Genomic DNA, 21313 nt, shown 5'->3' on the forward strand with positions numbered 1-21313 from the left:
CCCGGCAACCCCCAGCCACCCTGACTTCCTCGGTGTCAGCTCTCACAGACGAGTCACAGATTAAATGGGCTGGAAGGACCAAGCATCCTCTCCACCTTAGGGGTGGTCCTTTTAGAATACGTGGCCGCGTTCAAAATCCCTGAATACGGGGACTTTCATTTTCTGCAATTCATCCTTTTAAAACAAACATTAACTTAAGGCGAATGATCATGAGAAGGGTACAATTAACGTTTTAATAAGGAGCCCCTTTCCACTTGGGCTCCCATCAACGGTGATTTTCCTTATACTTTTCAAAATAAAGGAATTCAAGGTTGCTTTAAATCAGTTCACACCAAACGAAATGCGGGAGATGGTAATGTACGTTAGCTCGCTAGTTTAACCCCAGAGTTACACATGTGCACAATCAATTAAAGCTGAACTTCCTCAGAAATGTCCTCAGACTATTTTTGCATGGAAAATAGAAATGAAAAGATGTTTCTTCTGTGTTCTTTTTAAAAACGCTTAAGTGTTAGCATTTCGGTAAACTTGGAGTCCTGCTGGTTGAAATCAACGCATCCCTACGGGTTCATGGGAAAGCCCTCTTTTTAGCTGGACGGGAGATAGTTTTGGAACAAGAATAGGGTGATTGGGGATCTCGAAGTTTCTGGGCATCGAAGGGCGAACGAAAAGGTTCTGGGGGTGAGCCAGTTTCGCCCAGTTTGCGGTGCAGACGCTGCTCAGGCGCCCCTCATCCTCCTCCCGGACCGAAGGCCGCTCTCCAGCCAGCTGTCTACACAGCCGGGAGCAGCGCGGAGCGTAGGGTCCCCGCCGCACTTCACTGAAATGGACAAATGCATTGTTGTTTCTTTCTTAAAAGGAAATCGATCACTGCGACCAACTCTGTTCTCCCAAACAAAATACTAGGGGTGGGGGCCGGGGGCCGGGGGGGCGGGGGGGAGAGAAGCAAACGGTCATTTCCTTCCTAAGCCTGCGGAAGCTGGCCGGCTCGGGTGGATACCCGTGTGTCAGTCTGTCCATCGGCTTGGTCCGACGTGCCAGGCCCGGCTCTCGTTAGGGAGCCCAGCGGCCGTGGCGAATGTTTGTGGATCGATTGGCGGGAGGGAGGGCGGCCCGGTTCCCAGGCTGGCGCACAGACCCCTGCTCCTCCAGAGAATGGGGCGGGGAGGGGGAGCGGCAGAGAATTGTTTAAAACTTGTGTTTTTCAGTTATGGAGACTCGGGAGCCCCGGGGCAGGCGGCCCGGCCTCTGCCCCCTCCGTGGGCAGCTTCCCCGGCTGCCCCGTGGGTGTGTGTGTGTGCCCCGTGGGTATGTGTGTGCCCAGGCTCAGTGCCCGCCAGGGGCGGGGGCGTGCGCGCGGGGGCTCGGGCTGGTGGGGGGGCAGGGGCCGGTCTCAGCGGGGGTGGGGGGGGCTCACGAGGCGGGGGCCGCAGCAGCAGCAGGACGAGCTGGCTGACGGACAAACAGACAGACAGAGGGGGCCGGCCGGCCGCCCCCGCCCCTCCCCTCTCCTCCCCTCCCCTGCTCGGCCCTCCCCTCTGGCGCGGCTTTCGACGCCCGGCTCCGAGAGAGGCGGAGGCGCAGGCGAGGCCGACCGTGACCCTGACCTTGACCCCGAGCCTGAGCCTGACCCCGGGCGGGCCGCGCGGCAGGGGGGCGGCCGTGTGTGCGGCTGCGGCGGCGGCGGCTGCGGCTCGGCGCTGACGGCGTCCGTGGGCCGCTCGGGGCGTGGGCCGGCCGGCTGCTCGCTGAGTGGGTCGGCGTGGGCCCGCCCGCCTGCCCGCCCGCCCGCTCCGGCGCTCGCCCGCCCGCCCGCTCGCTCCAGGCCGGGTTTTGAAGCCGCCCGCCGCTGCCTCCTGGCGGCTCCTGAACTCCAGCCCCCTCTCGATCAGCCGCTCACTCCGTCTCAATATGTCTCAAGATGGCGGCCAATGTGGGATCGATGTTTCAATATTGGAAGCGCTTTGATTTACCGCAGCTGCAGGTCAGGCTTTCCCCCGCGCCGCCGCCGCCGCCGCCGCCGCCCGCCGCCCGCGGGGCCCCGGCCCGGCCCTCCACCCGCCGCCCGCCCGGCCCGGGCCGCCGCCGGAGCCTCCTCGGGGCCGCCGCCGGAGCCGCGGGCGGCGGGCGGGCGGCGGGGCGGCCGGGCCGGGCCGGGCCAGGGCGGCGGGGCCGGGCGGGCCGGGGCCAGAGGCCGGGCCGGGGGCGGCCCCGCGGCCCCTTCGGAAATTGATCCTCTTTGTTCAATTCATCGATCAGCCCAAGATGGCGCCGGGAGCCGCCGCCGCCGCCGCCGCCGCCGCTGCCCCGGGGTCCCCGGCCGCCGGGACCCGGCCCCGCGAGGGGTGCGGGCGGGGCGGGGGGCGGGCGGGCCGGGCCGGGGGGCGCGGGGCGGCGGGGGGCGCGGGGCGGGGGGACCCCAGGCTCGGGGCGGCCGGCCCGGCGCGGAGCCCGCAGCCAAGCGCCCCCCGCCCGGGCCCGGCGCCCCCCGCGGCCCCCAGCCGCCCCGGAGCCCCCGGCCCGCCGCCGCGCGTCCTCCCCGGCAAAGTTTGCGGGGAGTTGGTGAGGGGCCGGCGGCGGCCGCGGGGCCGGGCGGGGGGCGCTGTGGGGCCGCCGGGGCGGCCGTGGCCGTGGCCGTGACCGCCGGCGCCCCCGCCCCCCGTCTGCCGCCTGTCACCGCGGCCCCCCGGGCCCCGCGCGCCCTTTGTGTGCCCCCCGGGCCGGGGAAAACTTGTGGGGGCGCCCGGCCCGGGACTCGGGCAACTTTGCCGGAGGGAGGCGGCGCCGGGCCCCGGGCCCCGGGGGGCGAGCTGGGGCGGGGGGCGACTCCTGGGGGCTTCTTTTGACTGTCGGGGTCGGAGAGAGCCGCTGCCTTACCCCGCCTCCCCCCCGGACCCTGGCACTGGCTGGAGTGGCCGGCCGGAGTCTGGGGGCTGCCGGCTTCCCGTCCTTCCCTCCCCCCCACCGTGTCCCCCCTCGCACTTGTGCCCCTGATGCCCCCTCCCCAGCGGATGTGTCTGCGGTGGGGGACGGAGACAGCCCGGGAGGTGCCAGGTCCCTGCCGGGGTGGGGGGCGGGCTGGGGAATTGGTGTCCTGCGCCTTTAAGTGATTAAGCGCCCCTCTTGGCCGAAGAGCCCTCGGCTCCGGTCTGGGCGGTGCTGCCCCCTCCTCCGCCCCACCACCTGGAGGAGTCCCGGGCTGGGGGCCCCGGGAGCGGGCGCCGCGGGCTCGGCCACCTTGATGTTGGGCATAGCCGGAGCCACGTTCAAGGTGAGGGGGCTCTCTGCGAAAGGTCTCGGGGTGGGGGGGGTGGGAGTAGAGAGGAGAGTAAGGCTGCCCTTGGGGGGCCCCCGGGGGGTCTGCGGGCGGGGGTCGCTCAGGTGCTCCCCTTCCCGTTCTGCTGTGATTTGAAGGGCTTGGATTAGGGCTGAACTTCCCCCAACTTGAAAGAATTCTTAATAGTGACCCAGAATACCTCCAGGAATAAGGCAAATGAAATCCAGATGCAGAGTTGTATAAAATAAAGTGGATTAGATTAAATATATATTTAAATGGAGTCTGACAACTTTAATTTTGAGCGGCTCGCTTTCTGCCCCAGCGTTTGCCGGGGAATGATTAAACAGGCACATGGTCCCAGTGAAATCCCCTCCGACGCTCCCACTGAACTGGGGAGAAGAGTGTGTGAAATATTTGTATTTCTGATAAGATGAAAAGTTAGAGGAGCAGGTCTATTGACTCCAGTGCACAGCTCCCAACATGTCTGTTGTGTAAATTAGATTCCTGGATGTAATGAACGCAGCCGAATGGCACTTTGGATAGATTGTTTCATCCACTTTTAACAAAAAAACAGCTCCTTAAAAAAAAACCAAAACACCACCACAATTTCATTTCTGTAGCTTCTGTGAAACCGGTAGTGGGTCTAGGAAATAAATTTTAATCTCTCTTCTTCATCGATTATAAAACTGAATCAATCATATAATCAGAGTTGGAAGAGACCCCAGAGGTCATCCTGGCCTGACTTTATTTGTATTAAATTTCTTTTCCAAGCATCTTGGCCCAGCTGCCTAGGAATTTTATTTATTTATAGAAACTTTATTAATTATTAGATTTCTGAACTCTGTGGACCTACTGTACCTCCTCCCCCCGCCCCCCCAATCTGCTTTGGCAGGCAATCCGTGACATTGAGGTTTGAGTTTGGAAATATGATTAGAAGACCCCCAGGAAGAGAAGAGTTTATCTGAATGAGCTCTCGGATATATGGGGGGGGATTATTTAGATACATAACTAATCTACATTTGGGTTTTGAACTTGCTGCTGGAAATTATTTTGTAATTATGGTTCATTGACTTCTCCTAGGTGATGGGGTCTTAAAAATCTCTTTTAAAAAAAAACCAGTTATTGGACTTGTGTGTTCTAAAGCTTTTAATTGGGTGGAGGAAGGCAATGTTTGTGTGACCCTTCATTTACTCTGACCTCAGTTTTTGAGAGCCCTCTGCAGTTTATGCTGATTTTGGTTTCATCTTTAATGTCGTGAATAATAGTTTAGCTGATGAGACTGTACTTTAAAATGGATTTCACTTGGGGGACCTCACTTTTAACCTTCAGTGAAAACCATACTCAAGTCAAATTGACCCAGTAAGTAGGGCTGGAGATTGGGGCCTTGCTAGAGGTCAGGGACGAGACACTCGTGTAAGTCCCTAAGTGAATCTCTCCATTGAAACATGTTTGATTTGAAAAGATCCAGTGCGTTCTGTCTGGGTAGCTGAGTTTTCTGAAACTCCTCCATCTCCTGGAGCCAGGGTCACTACTCTTGTTCTATCCATGGTCCATTTTGGACCAAGTCTATTTGGGGCCCTAAAGTGGGTTGTTCAGGAAGAGAAAGAGAATTATTATTGAAAATTTAACCCTATCTCATTTCCTTTTTCGTTTTGAAGGCTAGTGGGGTGGGAGAGTGGCCTTTCTCTGAGCTCCAGGTTTCCTTCCAGACATTCTTGGCTGAGCAGAAGGGCACTGTCAGCTAACCCCAAGGTTCAGGGTTTCCCATCCATGGGAAAATCCTTAAAGGAATTCCAGGCTACCTTTCAGCTTACTAGCTACCTCATAGGGTTTCTGTGAGGAGACATTTGGTTAAATTGCAAAGTGCTCTTATAAACGGTAGTTACATATCTGCCTGATTGTGAAGCGCAACCTAGGAATTTTTCTCTTTCAAACCAAAATTCATTTGGCTAATAAGAGGTTTGTATTGCTTCTCTTTTGCCTCCCACCCCCTTACCGAAGCTGATAATACCATTGGGGTAGACTGCCCTTTAAAGCAGAAAATATTACAGTTATTAATATCTGTCTTTTTTAGAAGTTTCCCATTCGGAATCTTTTTTGAAACAGAGAAGGAACTTAAGTTGACAAACTGCTGGGCTCATATAGCATCTATTTTATTCTAATTTTATTTTATTTTTTTTGGTTCTCTCTATCGGGGTGGGGGGGAGCTCATTTAATCTTTGGGATATATAGAAAGGCATAGCTATTTATTGAATTCATCTTTTTTGGGGAGGCGGTATCTGTGTGGCTTTTTTTTAAAATAGCTTCGAGTTAATGAAAAGAATTTAGTAATGCAACAGTTTCTGATCTACTGAGAATACAACTCCATAGACCTACTCTTTTGTGACTGATGTTGATAGTGAAGTAAATGAGAAAGATGGAAGGGGAGAAAGGTTTGGATAAACTGCCAGTCTGTTACTCCCCTGAGGCTGTGTATCCTTTCATGATCTACTGAGCCAGCTACCATCAAAATACTCTTCTCAAGTTAATGTCCTTAGGATTTTAAATGGCTCCTTTTTTAAAAAAAAAAAGTCTCCTGCCCCGTTCCTGCGAAATTAAACCAAAGCCGCTGCTCTGTTTACGTGGGAGGAGATATGCAGAAATAATTTGTGTGTGTGTGTGTGTGTGTGTGTGTGTGTGTGTGTGTGTGTGTGTGTGTAGCGTGTGTGCACTCTTCTGATCCCCTTCCGGGTCTGCCTGTAGCAGTTAACAATCAAAACTATTCCTGAGGCTGTCCTGACATTCAGAAGCTTAGTGGAAATACAAGGATTGAAGTAAAAGAAAAAAAAATCTATATCCATTTCAGATTGCATTTAGAAAGCACAAGAAACAGCAGCCAGGAAGGGAGGGAAGAACAGATTCGGGAGGGAAAGCCCTTGTGGATCTTAAAAAGAAGAATTTTCATTATATGAGAGATCTTTGGAAACAGCTGCAGTTCCTCTTCAGTGTTCAGCTTGTCTTTGTATCTCCAGTGCCTGACATGTAGTAGGCACTTAATAAGTGCTTACTGGATTGGCTAGAGTAAGAATCTGGCCTATACAAATTCAAAGGTATTATTAGAAGACAGCTTCAGCTTATCTGATGGACTTTAAATGAAGCCAGTAAATCAGTATTAACACAGATGTCGCTACTTACCTGATAACTGGCAATTGATTTAAAAGTTATCTTAATAAAGGCTGGTAAAAGACTATTTTACAAACTCATTCTCTTGCTGTCTCTGTCTCCTGCTGTCTCTCATCTGTTTTCTGTTATTTAAATGATAAATTTATTCTCACCATTCTTTCCTTGTAAAAAGTCTGGTTTCAACAACAAAACAAAACAAAACCCTCATCTATGTCAACCTAACTTTGAATCTTGTCTATCTCACCATGTGTCTATGGTAGTTCAAGGATAGAATTTTGGCTTTAACTGAAAATTTCCTACCCCTGATTGTTTAAGCCAGATCCTTAATCTTATTTTAACATATTTAAAATGTACAAAAAACCCGGAAGAATTGTCTCATGTAAGTAGCAAGTGAACATAGTTTAAACACTCAGGCAGTTCTAGTATCTAATTGGAAACAGGTGGAATTCTTGGAGGCCTTTATTTGAATCTTATTATAGCCAAACATAAGGCCACTTTTTACTTATGGCTATTCATTTTGTTTGAGCTATTTTGAGCATAGAGCGATAGTCTTTCATTAAGGTTTGTTCGTGGACATTTTTCTGTAAATTCCGCCATCGGGAAATTTTGGGAATGGAGAAGTTGAGAGAGGGAGGAAGGATGTTGGGTTTTATTCCTTTACACCTAAGTGAATTCTGCTTATATAGAACATATATTGAGGCATCAGAAAAAGGTGCAGTAATGGCATAATTAGGAGAGCAGTTCATATATTGTGTAACTTTTATAGTCGACATGGAAATGGTGAATTAATAGTGACTTCATAGTTTCACTTTTGAGTTACCAAATATTCATTGACTTGAACAGGCAGGTAATTTTCTTAAGTGCTCTGTGATACTGACTGATGAAAAGGATTTTCTTTCTTTATTTCTTTCTAAGAGAAAAGCTTTGACCATTGCTGAAGCCTGGCTACCTTGGTTAGAGTAGCATTTTAGTGCAAAGTTGGTAAGCCTAGGAGCCGTAGGTAGGGAGAGTGGGCTTGGGTGCTTTGGGCAGTTTTCCTTATAATGAATCTATATATCTCTTTTGCCATGTGGTTGAAAACCACAGAGACTGGAAACTACATTTTGGACTGTGTGTGTGTGTGTGTGTGTGTGTGTGTGTGTGTGTGTGTGTGTGTGTGTGTGTGTATACACATGCACACTTGCAAACACGGCTAGTTTTGTCTGTTTCTTTTTGCCAGGTTTTGGGCAGGGGGACGACCAGGGCTTGTCCTGAGCTGTTTAGTTGTCATGGTTAGATTTATGCTGAACCATAACTAGTTCCTATTGAGGGGGGATTCTGCTGGCATCGTGGGAGGACTTGGGGTAGGCGCTGAGTCAGGCCAAGGAGGAAGGGTCTTGATCTATGGGAAGCAGAGCTCCTTTCCTGGGTAGAAGCTTTGAGTGTTGTCTTCGTTAGTGGAGGATAGAAAGGCCTGGCCTGCTGTGGTGAGTGGGGTCACTGATGTGCAGACTGGACTGAGCAGCAAAGCCCTCCAGCTGCCTGTACTGACATGTATTTTAATGTCCCTACCTGCTCATGTTTGTATTATACGGTGACTACCTACTGTGTGGACCTAATACAAATAGAGGAGTTCACATACCCACATATGTGAGACCTGTGATGTCCTTGGCAAGGAGATCTCCCAGGAAAATACCCTTTACCATTGTATCTGGGCACCTCCTCTTCAGCTGCGGCTTTGAGGAGTGCCACAAGGGCCAAGCAAAAGGCTGGAGTTTGGCTGAACACCATTAACATGTGATTGGGAGATGTTTAACACAAGAAATAAAGCTAGAACATAGCTAACGTAAATGTAAGCCTTTCTAAGTCAGTGTGCGGCCTTCAGGAATCAGGCCCTTCTGGCCTAGAGGCGACTAGCTTAAAGTCACACAACCTACAGGCCTGAGACTCCCGGGGGCAGCTCTGCCTCTCTGCATATACACAGATGGGGATTATATGTGTTCTCTATCTACACATCATAGAAGTATATATGCACATGTACAAATAAGGTATAATACCCATATAATACAGATATTGTATTGTTTAATACCCATAATAAAATATATACGTATGAAATATATATAAAATATCCATGTGTATAATACAAATAAATGTGTGTAGATTTGCATGCAGTAACAATAGCTCATCATTATATAGAATGTTATGGTTTGCAAAGCACTCAAATATGTTATTTCACGTATTTAGATACAGATCTGTACCCACATTCTAGGTGTTTATATACACACATGTGTAGTGTGAGAGGGAGAACTGCATAATAGACGGAATCCTGGATTTAGGGACTGGAAGATCAGGATTCTGATCTCACCTCGAAGGCGGCTTAGCTGTTTGATCACGCTCAGGGTTACTCTAGCTTTGGAGCCTTAGGCTACTCTCTGGTTCTCTTCAGCTGCAAATCTGATTCCGTAAAGGGAGGTTCCACCCCATAGTTAAAAATCACTATGTGGGAGAAATTTTATTTCTTTAAAACATTTAATTTGCTGGGGAAAATTCCATAGCCCATCTTTTAAAATAGGACATTTTAATTCTTGCAAGCTTAATTTTGGTCCTTCACTGTTATCTTGACGTATGCTTATTTGTTGTATTCCCCCCCCCCTTTTTTTCTTTGTAGAAAATGGCACATAATAGGTCAGGTGTTTTTTATGCCATTTAAAAATTAGGTGGACTTTTTATTTAAAATTTTTTTATATTTTTAAAAATTGGTTTTTATTGGTATCTTCTTTATATCATCATAGTTTCCCCAAGTATCCTCCCCTTTCCCTCCCAGAGAATTGATTTACTTTTTAAATAGGAGACCTTTCAGATGAGGACACTGTTCATTGAAATTAGCCAGAATTGAGTCAGTTTCTTTAGTCCAAACTTCCTATTAGATATAACTGAGAAACTCAGCTTTCGTTTTTTAAATTGCATGACCATGCTCTGTGGAATTGGGAAGCCCCTCTGTATAGCAGTCCTCATGACCAAGTCCCTTTCCAGCCATGATTATATATTGTTCCTCGTCACAATTGTCAGAGATTTATTTTTCCTCTGGTACCAAATTCGACCAAGCCTAGGAACGGTGGAGCTGGCCTGTGGTGAGAGTTCGGATCCTAGCTGCTAAAATGACCAGGAGCCTTAGCAAAGCAGCTGATTATGCAAGGTAAGGGCAAACCTGCTGAGCCCAGTGCCCTGCACACAGCAGATGCCCCATAAATATTTCTGGATTAATTGAAATGCTGGTTACTCTTCATCCTTGGGAATTTGGGGAGGTAAGTGCTGTGTGATGATAATAAAAGCATTCCTTTTGAGAGGCTGGGCTGGGGAGCAGTAGTCACATCAGATACTTTCTGGGTGCATGAAGCCTTAGCAACGCCTCAGAACCTCAGTTTCCTTATCTGTAAAATATGATGCAGCTAAATAATTGTGCTACCCTCACAACAAGGCTGTTACAAGGAAAGGCCTTTTCATACCATAAAGTGATGTAAAAATATAGGGAGGTGATACTATCATGGGATCTGACCACAGATAGTAGGGACCATAGGGGCCCTGTGGTCCAGCACTGGACAGATGAAGGAATTCAGGTCCAGGGAAGGGGTGTAAGGCAGGGCTATCAAACTCAAATAGAAAAGAGCATACAGACTTAGAAAACCACAGATTAACATGATCTTTATTGTATTGTATTTTTATTTATTTGGTTAAACATTTTCCTATTACATTTTAATCTGGCTCCTCAGGTCTTAGACAATGATTTGTTTTGTCACAAGGGCACAAGGGCCAGAGGGTATTAGAGATAGAATTTGAACCCAAGTCCTCTGACTTCAAAGAAAAGTTGCATTTATTCAATAAATAGCTAGCAGTTAACATTTTTTTTAAAGGTTATATTAAATTCCAAGGTATTCTTAGTTTTACTTAAAACAAATGTTACTTGATGAATTAGCTGTTACTTAGGTGAATGTTGCCAAATTGTTTGAAATAGAATCTTGTAATTATTAAGAAGTAATTTGGTAATTCATTTTAGGAAGGGAGAAAGAGAGGGAGAAGAGAAAAGGGGAGAGAGAGAGAGAGAGAGAGAGAGAGAGAGAGAGAGAGAGAGAGAGAGAGAGAGAGAGAGAGAGAGAGAGAGAGAATGAGAGAACGAGGAGGAGGAGAGTGGAAAGTGTAAGAGAGAGGGAGGAGAGAAGGGAGAAAGAGAGGGGGGGGAGGGATGGGGAAGCATGTATCCTGCCCACTTTGTTTTGTTGGGAGGAGAAAATGTTTTGTTGGGAGGAGAAAAAGCTAATAAATGTAATTGATCTTGGGTCATACCCAGAGAGGCACAGGATTTAGAACACGGGAGACTTTATAGAGAAGAACACTGAGGTTCAGAGTCCCATTTTATTCATTTGTGTTGAGCTCTTGGTATGAAAAACAGGATGTTGAATGATCCTGCCACTGTTCCACAGGAGGATAGGTAAAGGCTCAATTGATCAACTAGTATTTATTAAGCACCTACTGTGTTCCAGCTCCTACAGCTAATTAAACCAAATATGTGTCTGTGTTCTCAAGTTGCTGCTCTAGGGGTGGGGGTGGATCTGGGATGGTTGATTCTGAAGAACACCAGATTTTGGGGGAAGACTCGGGCGCTTGGAGGGCTTGGTCCCTGCTTGGTCCCTGCTTGGTCCCTGCGGGCAGAATCTGAAGCCTGGGGCAGAAATTGAAGAGGGCCAGATTTAGGTTTGACTGAAGGGGAAACTTGCTCGTGATTGGAGCTCTGCAAAGTCGCTGCGGGCTGCTTTGGGAGTCAGGGCACTGTAGGACATGAGGTTCTTGATTAGTTACGGGTTGGACTAGACGGCTTCCGAGATGCCTTCCAGTATGGTATTTCTATAATGTAATGATAACCACAGTATTAAACGCATTTATTTACATAGCACTGTACGTGTGCTGTTTCATTTCATGCTCACAATAACTGTGGGAGCTGTTTTTATCTCCATGTTGCAGAGGAACAAACTGAGGCAGACGGAGGTTACGTGACTTGCCCAGGGTCACGCAGCTAGTAGGTGTCTGAGGCTGGATTTGAACTCTGGTCTTCCTAACTCCCAAGTCTCAATATCTTTCAAAACTTTTTCTTCATTCAGTTTTCTTGTGTGTGGTCTTCTATAGCCTATACACTTCTTTTTTTTGAGAAAATGTTAGAAAAGTGATTTCCTAATATGGCGTGTAATTAGAAGCCTCAGAAGAATTGGAAAATAGGCAGATTTTTGAGTGGGAATCTGGACGATGTTGGATGGTGGTTTGCTTGTGCAGGGTGTGGGTGTGGGAGGAGGGCATTTCTGTAGAATAGGGTCATAAACGATGCCCTCTGAGCTCACCTTCCCCGGGGCAGCGGTGGGATCTCCTAGGAACATGGTTATTGGCTTGTGGTCCCTGCTCAGAAGGGGAGCTTCTGGGGGGCAGGAGCCCATGTTTGCCTTCCTTTGTGTCCCTGCCCCCTGGCTAGGGCCCACTTCTGGAAACCACCTAATCAAGAGATAAGACACTTTGAAAACCATCTAGTCCAACTCCTTCATTTTACACGTGAGGAAACTGAGGCCCAGAGGGGCCAAGCCAGGAGCAGGATCATAGCTCTAGAGCTGGAAGGGAGGGCAGAAGCCATTTTTTCTGACTCCCCCCCCCAACCCTATTTTATAGATGAGGAAACGGAGGCCCAGAGAACTGCAAGGGTTTGCTCACAGTCACACAGGAAATATCTGGGAGAGCCAGAATGATGGGCTCTTTCTCCTGCAGCCTGGTGGGTTCCCTGTAGGGAGCAAAATAGCATTTTCCACCTCTCATTTGCATTGTGTGATGTCGCGCTATTTTGAAACAGAATTGTGGCTGTAGACGCACGTGTAGGAAACCTACTCTGATTGCTTCATGGTGCTGGACTTGGGCAATGCTCTGGGGCATTGCCTCCTTCGGCCAAGTAGGGGACAAGCTGGAGCTAGGCTCAGTCCAGGCGACTGGGGCAGCTGCCCAGTCTACCCAGGAGCTGTCGACTTCATCAGGTGCTGGAAGGTTGGGGGGAAAGTGCTTTAAACCCCCTGCAAGGTGGAGGGGTTAGTAGGGATTTGGGAAAAAGTATTAGTGGATTATTTAGCTGCCCCCGAAGTAAGAAGGACTAAGGAATTTTCTCTCTCTTCCCACCCTCTCTACAGTCTCGTCACCATAGCTTGTCAGCATTGATTCAAAACTGAAATAACATAGGTATTGCCTATTATGATTGACTTTTGTTATCAGGATCGTCATCTGGAGAAGGCTTGGGGTGGTTGAAGTCTCCTGCCTTGGCCTGTATAATCATAGTCATTTTCACAGGGCCCTGATTAATGTACTTTAGTGAATTTTTATTTATATGATACATGGCATAAAATATACATGTGTCAATGTATAGAAATGTAATTACATAAGTAGTAAGTTAGGTATAGGAGAAAGAATTGGCCTCAAAGCTAGGAAGACTAGCGTTCCAGTTCTGTCCGACACATTAGCTTTGTGACCCTGGGCCAGTCATTTTTCTCAGTATTCTAGGAAGCTGCATTCAGTTAGGCACCTGTATTTTGCTTGGTATTGTGCTAAATTCTGTCATACAAGGGCAAAAATGAAACAGTACCTGTCCTCAGGGAGTTTATATTTTTTTTATTAATTTATTTTGAATTATCAACAATCACTGCCATAAACTTTTGAGTTTTAAATTTTTCTCCCCTTCCCTCCCTGCACAATCTGATTGGGGCTATACATATACATTCCTATTAAACATATTTTCACATTAGTGATTTTGTGAGGAACCAATAGGAGGAAGCACTTGAAAGAGGAAAGCATGATGTAGTGGAAAAACCCTGGCTCTAGAGTCGGGGGACCAGCTCCTAATTCTGCTGTGGACATCACTCGCGTGACCTTTGGCAAGTACCAAGTACTCTCTGGGCCTCGGCTCGAGCGCCAGTGGGTGGTGTGGTGTTCTGAAGGTAGGTCAGTATAACTATACTACAGGCCTGAAGAGTGTGGGATAAACTTAGGAGGATAGCAGACTGGAGACAGATCATGAGAAGCTTGACATGCCCCCAAGTCAAGGAAGGGAGTTCCAGGGTCTGATATGTGTCCTTTGGCACGTGGCTGCTGAAATAGAGCGGGCAGAGACTGGAAGCGGGGCGACGGCCAAGGAGCGCTGAATGACCCCCAAGGAAGGAAGGGATCAAGCATTTGTTGTGCTAGGCACTTTACAGATATGATCTCGTTTGGTCCTTACAACCACCCAGGGAAGTAGGTGCTACTACTGTTTTACAGTTGAGGAAACTGAGACAGACAGGTGAAATGACATGTCCAGGGTAATGCAGCTAGCAAGTGTCTGAGGCTGGATTTGAATGTAGGTCTTCCTGACTCCAAGGTCCCTTCCAGACTTAGCACTTTGTTCTAGCAAGGTTTGGCCCCTCCTGCCATCTTCTGAAGGCTTGGCTTGTGGTTCTCTCTGCCGAGTCAGACAGGACCTGCCCTTTCTCCGCAGCCGCTCCAGCCCACCTTATCTCCCATTCTTCTCTCAGCTCTCACACCCCTGCTCATATGTGCCTGCTTTTGTGTGAATTCCGGAGAGCCGGGACACCAGGATCTCTCTTTTTCCTTCGGTATTTAGTGCGTTCACTTGTTCAGCACACACTTTAGTCGTTTTTGTGGGCAGCAAACCTTCCTAAAGTGTGTCTCAAGTTGTGTGTGTCACAATGACTGGTCTCACCATAGATTAGCCCATTGGAAGTAATTGAGTGCCAGATTGTGGAATGAGTCAAAGGTATTTGTTTAATGAGGGAAGTTGAGCCCGTTTGCAGAACATTATTCTGTATCTTATGTAGCATTCAGCTGGCTATTGATTTTGTCTAGCCAGTGTGGCTTAGTGGGAAGTGTGCTGAATCAAGAGTCAGAAGGGAATGAAAAGTTACTCCTCAGTGGGCTGGGCCACACCTTGTATGAGGAGCTGGAGGGGAATACCAAGACAGAAATGCAGCCATCCCTGCCTGTAGACGTGACCTTGGTTGGAGTGGGTCATTTCTTCTGCCTCAGTTTCTGCATCTGTAAAATGTCTTCAGAGGTCCCTTCCAGCACCAAATCTGTGATCCCAATACTAACTCCCTTTAGGGTGCAAAGCACGTTCCTCACAGAATCCAAGGGTTGGGAGGGACCCTCAGTATTGCCACTGAAAAGGATCCCGAGTCCAAATATATACCCCCAAAATGGTTGTCCAGCCTCTGCCCAAAGACCTCCAAGGAGGGGGAACCCATAAGTGTCATTAATACTCTTTTTACAGATGTGTAAACCGAGACTCGTGACTGATGCGTCTGAGGCAGTACTCTGACCCCGTTCGATGGTGAGCCGCTTGAGGACAGGGATGGTCTTTGACCTCTTTCAACCCCCAGTGCTTAGCACAACTCCTGGCATAAAGTAGGAGCTTCATAAATGCTTACTCACTGACTGACTGGTCCCTGGCTCCTAAGGCTAGGGCTCTTTTCCCTGTGCTATCCTTCATTTAAAATCATTTTACGTTTCCCTGTCATAGCAGGGATTCTCAACCTTTTTGTGTCCTGGACCCCTTTTGATGGTCTGGTGAAGCTTCCTGGACCCCCTTCTCAAAATCGTGTTTATAAATGCGTAAACTAAAATATATGGGATTACAAAACAAACCAGTAATATTGAAATAAATTTATCAAAATATGAAAAAAAGGTCTCTGGTTGTGATACATCCTAAGAAGGTTCTTTTCCCATGAGCCACTTGAAGATAAATTCTGGGGGTTTGGGACTTTTACTTTAAAAAAAAAAGTTTTGTTTTTGGTTGTCCTGACTTTGACAAATGTCCACATAAACCTTTCCATAGACAACGAAGAACCGAAAGAGAGGAATGTTGGAGAAATCGACTCCATGCAGTTTTGTGGTTTTTTTTTTAAAAAGCGTAAAATAAATGCATCACATCAATTTCAGAGTGGGCGCCAGTGTTGCGTAGGGCTCTCATTCAGTGGGGTGGCGTGCACCCCCGATGTACCTGACCTATAATGTGTATGTAATGGACATAATTTTATTTGTCAAAAGACAGCATTTCTGCCCATCCGTCTGTCCCCGGAATGAAGAGAAAGGCCTCCTGTGACGGGAGAGTGTTCTCTAAATGTCCACTGATGGGCTGAATGGGATGCAGCATTTTTCCAAAGGTGCGTTGGAGTTATGCAGGCTGTACAAATAGATGAGAATGTGAGGAGCAGATAGCGTTGGAGTTTGGCTGTCGCTGTGGTAGAAATGTCATACACACGTGGATTTTTTTTTTGGAAAAGAAGCTAGAAGATTGGGTGACTGAGATAGTGGACACGTAAGCCCCCAGGCGCCCTCTCCGTTTTGTACGGGGCAGGGCTTGAGAGTTGTTGCCCCTTAAGGAGCCGATGGGTGGTTTTCTTCCCTTCATTTATTCAAGTAGAATACTTAAGTGGGTTTTGTTTGTTTGTTTTTTAATAAGAAATAGCTTCCCTGTTTCTCTAGAAGCAGTTTTTGCTTGCTCAGGAAACCCTTTCTGGAGACCACCCACATCTGGGTCAAATATTCTAACTTCACCCTGCTGAAGCCAGTGGCCGTCCACATTTAGTTTTTGTTGTGGTGGTAATGGAATTTTGTTGTAATGCTGGAAATCACATTCCGGGTCCACTGAGGGATGAGGCCTGTGAGAAGAAGGCATTGACTGCTGAAGGGCGGGAGAAAGGAAGGTTCATGGGCACCTCAGTTCCTCCTGGAAGCTCCTGGATCAGTGTTGTCTTCTGATTCCAGTGAGTGGCTTGGTAGCTTAGGAGGGTGGAGCTAGTGGGAACTGAAGTCTGCTTGCAGACCAGGACTGTGAAGAACACAGCTCCCCTCTTTTGTTAGTAAATTAGCAAATCCCCTTTTAAGTAGCATATAAAGTAAAGGGAGGAAATGGAGAAGGCCATGTTGGGCTGGATCATGAAGGGGAACCTGCAGCCTGGAGGCCACATGTGGCCGTCTAGGTCCTTGGGAGCAGCCTTTTGACTGAGTCCAAACTTCCCAGAACAAATCCCCTTAATAAAAGGATTTGTTCTGTAAAACTTAGACTCCGTCAAAGGGCCACATTTGAGGACCTAGAGGGCCACAAGCAGCCTCGAAGCCCCAGGTTCCCCACCCCTGGCACTGGATTATTCACCATCTCCAGTTTTATGTCAGTCTCTCACTGGTTATGATATAGAAATGATCCCTGTTGTTATAGTCCTTACACCAACACTCACTGGTTCTGTGCCTTTCGGGCACATCACTTCAATGCCCTGGGCCTTGGTGTTTTCCCTCGTTCAAATGAGGGAGTTGTGCTAGGTGGCCTCTGAGCTACCTCAGAAGCTATGATCTGATGATCTTCTGATCAGATGCATGGAGATTTAAAACAAAGAAATGGCTTTTCTGAATCCATGAACTAGATAGTCTAGTGACGGCCTGGGGGCCTTTGAAGGGAGCAGGCCATTCTGTACCGCTCCAAGGCCCAGCAGTGTAATCATTCCAGTGGGCTTGTAGACTGCCTCACTTAGTGGTGATCTTCTCATTACAACACTCAGGATAAGGAAGAGGGCTCTGGACTTTGACCCAGGAAGGTCTGGGGGTGTTTGTCCTGGGATGGCTTGTTGATGAAGAGCAGTCACCTGGAGGTAGTGTACTGCTTGTCCCCAGAAGTCAGGGCCTGCCTCCGGATGGAATGCCTTGGGAGGTGATGGGCCACCACTCCGGAGGCTGGGGGACACTGTAGGATGGGCTGGCTGTGGGGAGGCCCCTTCTCACTCTGAGATTCAGTGATTTGATGGCTGCCATCTTTGGCTGTGTGTGGGCAGACAAGTGCTAACCCCCTTACAAGGGGCAGCCTCATTGGCTGGTGTGTTCTTCCTGGAATAGAAGCTCTTTGAGCGCAGGGGCTGTTTCATGGGATTTAAACTTCAGAGGGCATCTAGTCCAAGCTCTTCATTTTGTAGCCAAGGACCCTGAGGCCCAGAGAGATCAACTGATTTGCTGAAGGTCACACAGCTAATAAATATCTCAGGGGCTGGATTAGAACCTAAGTCTTCTGACTCTAAGACCAGCCCTCTGCTCACTATGCCATGTTGCCTTTGCATCTCCAGTGCCTGGCACATCGTAGTCTTTTAATAAAGGCCAGTCGATTAATCAGTGTACCAGTAGAACATCCATTTAAGTTTTAAATTTAATAATAAAAATGATAGAGAAGTTAAGTGAATTTGTACTAGCATACTTTATAGTGGGGGTGGGTTTCTAGGCCCGAGCTGAAGACATACACATCCTGTCCACAGAAATTTTCCATTTTTGTGCATCTGTGATTTGTAGTAAAAGGAGATTTGGGGAGGGACTGAGACAGAGGCTGCCCCCATTGAAGCTGAGGCGTCCTTGATGCCAGAGACAGAGTGGGTCGTCCTTGCATGGTGTAGAGGTCGGCCTGGGGTCAGAACGTTGGTTGCAATTAGAATTTGTGCCTTTGGCTGCCTGCCAGAGGTGCTGGGCACTGGTTGGCTACATCATCACATAATCTTGATGACCAAGGAAAGAATTCCCCCTTGTAGGGGCCCCGGGGTGGGGAGGGACTGTCCAAATAGTCCTTGCAGCCGTGGCTGAGGTCAGTGTGGAGCAGGGCAGTAGGGACCTGTTTATGGGGGCCCCCTCCTCTCCTCTTCATGACCTCAGTATCCCGTTTCTTGCTGCATCCCTGCTTTGGAATCTCCCCAGTCAGAAGGCTAAGTTTTGAACTTTGAGTCCTTGCTGGAGTAGCATCGTTGGGAGATTTCCTTGACTCTCGCCATGACCCTAGCTCCTCCTTACTGGACCACCTTTATTCCCTGACCGAGTACCTGTTCATTGCTCAGTCATTTCCAGGCCCCCCCAACCAGTCCTGCCCCCATCCCGCAGCGTTGGGGGTGGCCCTTGAGAAATCCAAACTCAGGCCCACTGAAGCGGGTCCCTGGAAGCTGACTGGGCAGTGGATTGTGGTGTCTTTTACACCTGCCAAGCCGTCCTTAGTGGGCGTCTGTGTGGGGAGGTGGGAGATGGGGTATTCTGTTGGTGGAATGACGATAGGGTACATGGAAGGGAGTGATGTGTGAGGAGGTGGGGGAGGTAGGAAAGAACCAGCCTTAAAGGCCAGATGTTGCCTCTGGAGTTTATTTTGGGGGTGGCTGGAGTCGGGCCTGGTCAGACTTATGCTTTAGGAAAATCAATATGGCAGCTGAGTGAGCAGCGGGGAATGATGTGGGGACTCAGGGGGAGAGCTCTGAGGATTAGCAGAGAGAATCTATACATTTTTTTTTCAAAAATAATGAACTTGGCGATGAAATATGACCGTTTCAATTTACTGAGAACAAAGCAAGATAACATATGAGACTCGTGAGTTTTCTATTGTGTTTGGCTGGTTTAAAAAAAATATGCTAAAACAGAATGGTAACAAAATTGCCCTATTTGTGTTCCCTTCCAAACTTTGTTTCACTGAGAATCTTTAGTAGCAAATGAGGCAGTTGCTTTGACATTATTTTAGTTTTGGGTGTCTCATAGGCTTGTACTACTTGGCCAGAGGGTCCTCTTATATCTTGACTGAAACAGTTTTTTTTTTTGGTTATCCATCCATCCATCCATCCATCCATCCATCCATCCATCCATCCATCCATCCAATTATTTGTTTGGGGGCAGAAATCTACCACCTTCCTGAGAACAATGGTTCACGTACTAGGATCCCACAACCTAGTGAGTTCTAGGATGCCACAACCCCCGCTGTGGAGGAGCTTACAGTCTAGTTGGGAGTTAGGACGTGCATCCGAATAACAAGAATAGTAGCAGCTAGAATATATTCATGTTCTAAGATTAGCAGAGCACTTTACAATCTTATTTGATCCTCTCAATGTCCCCTGGTTGTAGGTGCTGTCGTTACTCAAATTTTATAGATGAGAACACCAAGGTACGCAGAGCTGAAGTGACTTGTCCAAGGTGTCTGAGGCAGGAGTGCCTGGGAGAAGTCATTCAGGAAGGAGTGAGGTTTGGCAAAGGTCACTGTGTCGTAGGTCCTAAAGGCATTCCAGCTGAGAGATGGGGGTGGGAGGAGAGTGTTGGAGACACCTCAACATTTATTTATTTTTTTAATTTTTTTTTTTTTTTAGGCAATCGGGGTTAAGTGACTTGCCTAGCGTCACACAGCTAGTAAGTGTCAAGTGTTTGGTCTGAGGCCAGATTTGAACTCAGGTCCTCCTGACTTCAGGGCCGGTCCTCTATCCACTGTGCCACCTAGCTGCCCTACCTCGACATTTATTTGCAGCAGCTTGAAAGCTGGACTGTCTGTAGCAAGCTGGTGGCCTAGCAGATAGAGTGTGGGTCAGGAAGACCTGAATTAGAATCCTGCCTCAGACACTTGACTAGACGTGGGAGCATGGGAAAGTCCCTTCCCCTATCTTAGCCTCAGTGAAACCCTGCCAGGGTTGTGAGGATCAGATGAGACCCTATTTGTGAAATTCTTTGCAGCCTTCAAAGTGCTCTAGAAATCTAATAGCTAATCCAGCTAGTGGAGGGAGTCCAATTAGAAGGCAATTATATTAGCCCCAGCTGGTGGTAACGAGGCTCTGAGTGAGGTGGGAGTGAGATGGGGAAGGCTGGAGACGTTGGAGGCCTAGGCAGGGGATTGGATTGGAGGGGTGAGGGAGGGATGGAGTCCAAGTGCCTCCAAGGGATCAAGACGGAAGAGATCTGCCGTCTGTGGAGACAGGCAAGTGAAGAAGAGCAGGGGCAGCCTTGGGAGAGAGAGATTGTGAATGGGATCATCTGTTTAGAGCCGGAGGGGACCTTGGAGGCCGTCAGGTTCAGTGTCTCCTCATTTTACCGATGAAGAGACTGAGGACTGGAGAGGAATCACAGATCTGGTGCTGGAAGGGAAGAGGCCTCAGAGGCTCTCTGCTCTGGCCATCTGATTTTACTGATGAGGACAGTGAGGGAAAGGGAAGTGGGGTGACTACCCCAGAGTCACACAGGTGATGAGAGTGTCTGAGGAGGGACTGGAACTCAGGCCTCCCTGCTTCCAAAGCTAGGGCCTTCTCCGCTACACCACTTTGTTTCTCCTAGGTGATGGGTTGAGATTGGGAGATGTCGGTGTTCAGGTGTCAATAGGACACCAGGGTGGACATTCTCAGCAGGCAATTGGAGGTGGATGTAGTTATCTGCACCGAGGTAATCAGTTATCGAAGGCATGTGAGTGGATGGCATGACCACGGAAGGGACTGTCTAGATTGTAGGATAGGAGAAGCCTGTTTAGCAGAAGACATTTCAGCCAGTTAACTAACTTTGGATTTCTTTTTTGTCTCTTTTTAAAAAAAATTTTCTTTTTAATTTAATTGCCTCATTTTTTTTCCCTCCCCTCCAAGAAAGATGCAATAATTGCATTTTGAATTGAGTGTTTAAAATAACTCATACACCGGGAGACTAAATGTGATGCAGTGTTTGTGCAGGCTTCCTTTTCAAGGTTTACACAAAATCCACTCCAGTTTCAGTGGCTTGTGATGATTTCTCCAGAAAACTTGGTTCCTCTTTACTGCCACCTGCTAATTAATTGTTTTTAATGTATTTCTCCAGGGTTTTCTAGACTCATCTGAACCTACTTAAAAAAAAAGTGAGAAATATATTGCACTGGTAAAACAGTCATTTGTCTTGAGTGTTGCAACTGCAAAAAATATTTTGAGTTAGGGCTGTTAAGATGCCTAAACATTTTGTAAATATTTCCAATCATCATTTCTAAAGGGAAAGTGCTGCCTGATGGGAACATTGGCACAAAATGTTCTGGTGATGCAATACTTTTGA

At 48.1% G+C, this 21313-nt stretch overlaps 1 protein-coding gene across 1 annotated transcript in view; it reads left to right on the top strand.

Moving 5' to 3' along the window:
• The first annotated feature begins 1751 nt into the window (after positions 1-1751).
• Positions 1752-21313, top strand: part of CUX1 (cut like homeobox 1) — a 395035-nt gene continuing 375473 nt past the window's right edge. The window contains 1 exon segment of the mRNA XM_021005648.2: positions 1752-1981. Coding sequence (XP_020861307.1) covers positions 1919-1981 — 63 coding nt within the window. The 5' untranslated portion in view covers positions 1752-1918.

This window comes from Phascolarctos cinereus, unplaced genomic scaffold (genome assembly GCF_003287225.1).
Source record: "Phascolarctos cinereus isolate Bilbo 61053 unplaced genomic scaffold, phaCin_HiC Scaffold_5;HRSCAF=322, whole genome shotgun sequence".
Classification (NCBI taxonomy): Eukaryota; Metazoa; Chordata; class Mammalia; order Diprotodontia; family Phascolarctidae; genus Phascolarctos; species Phascolarctos cinereus.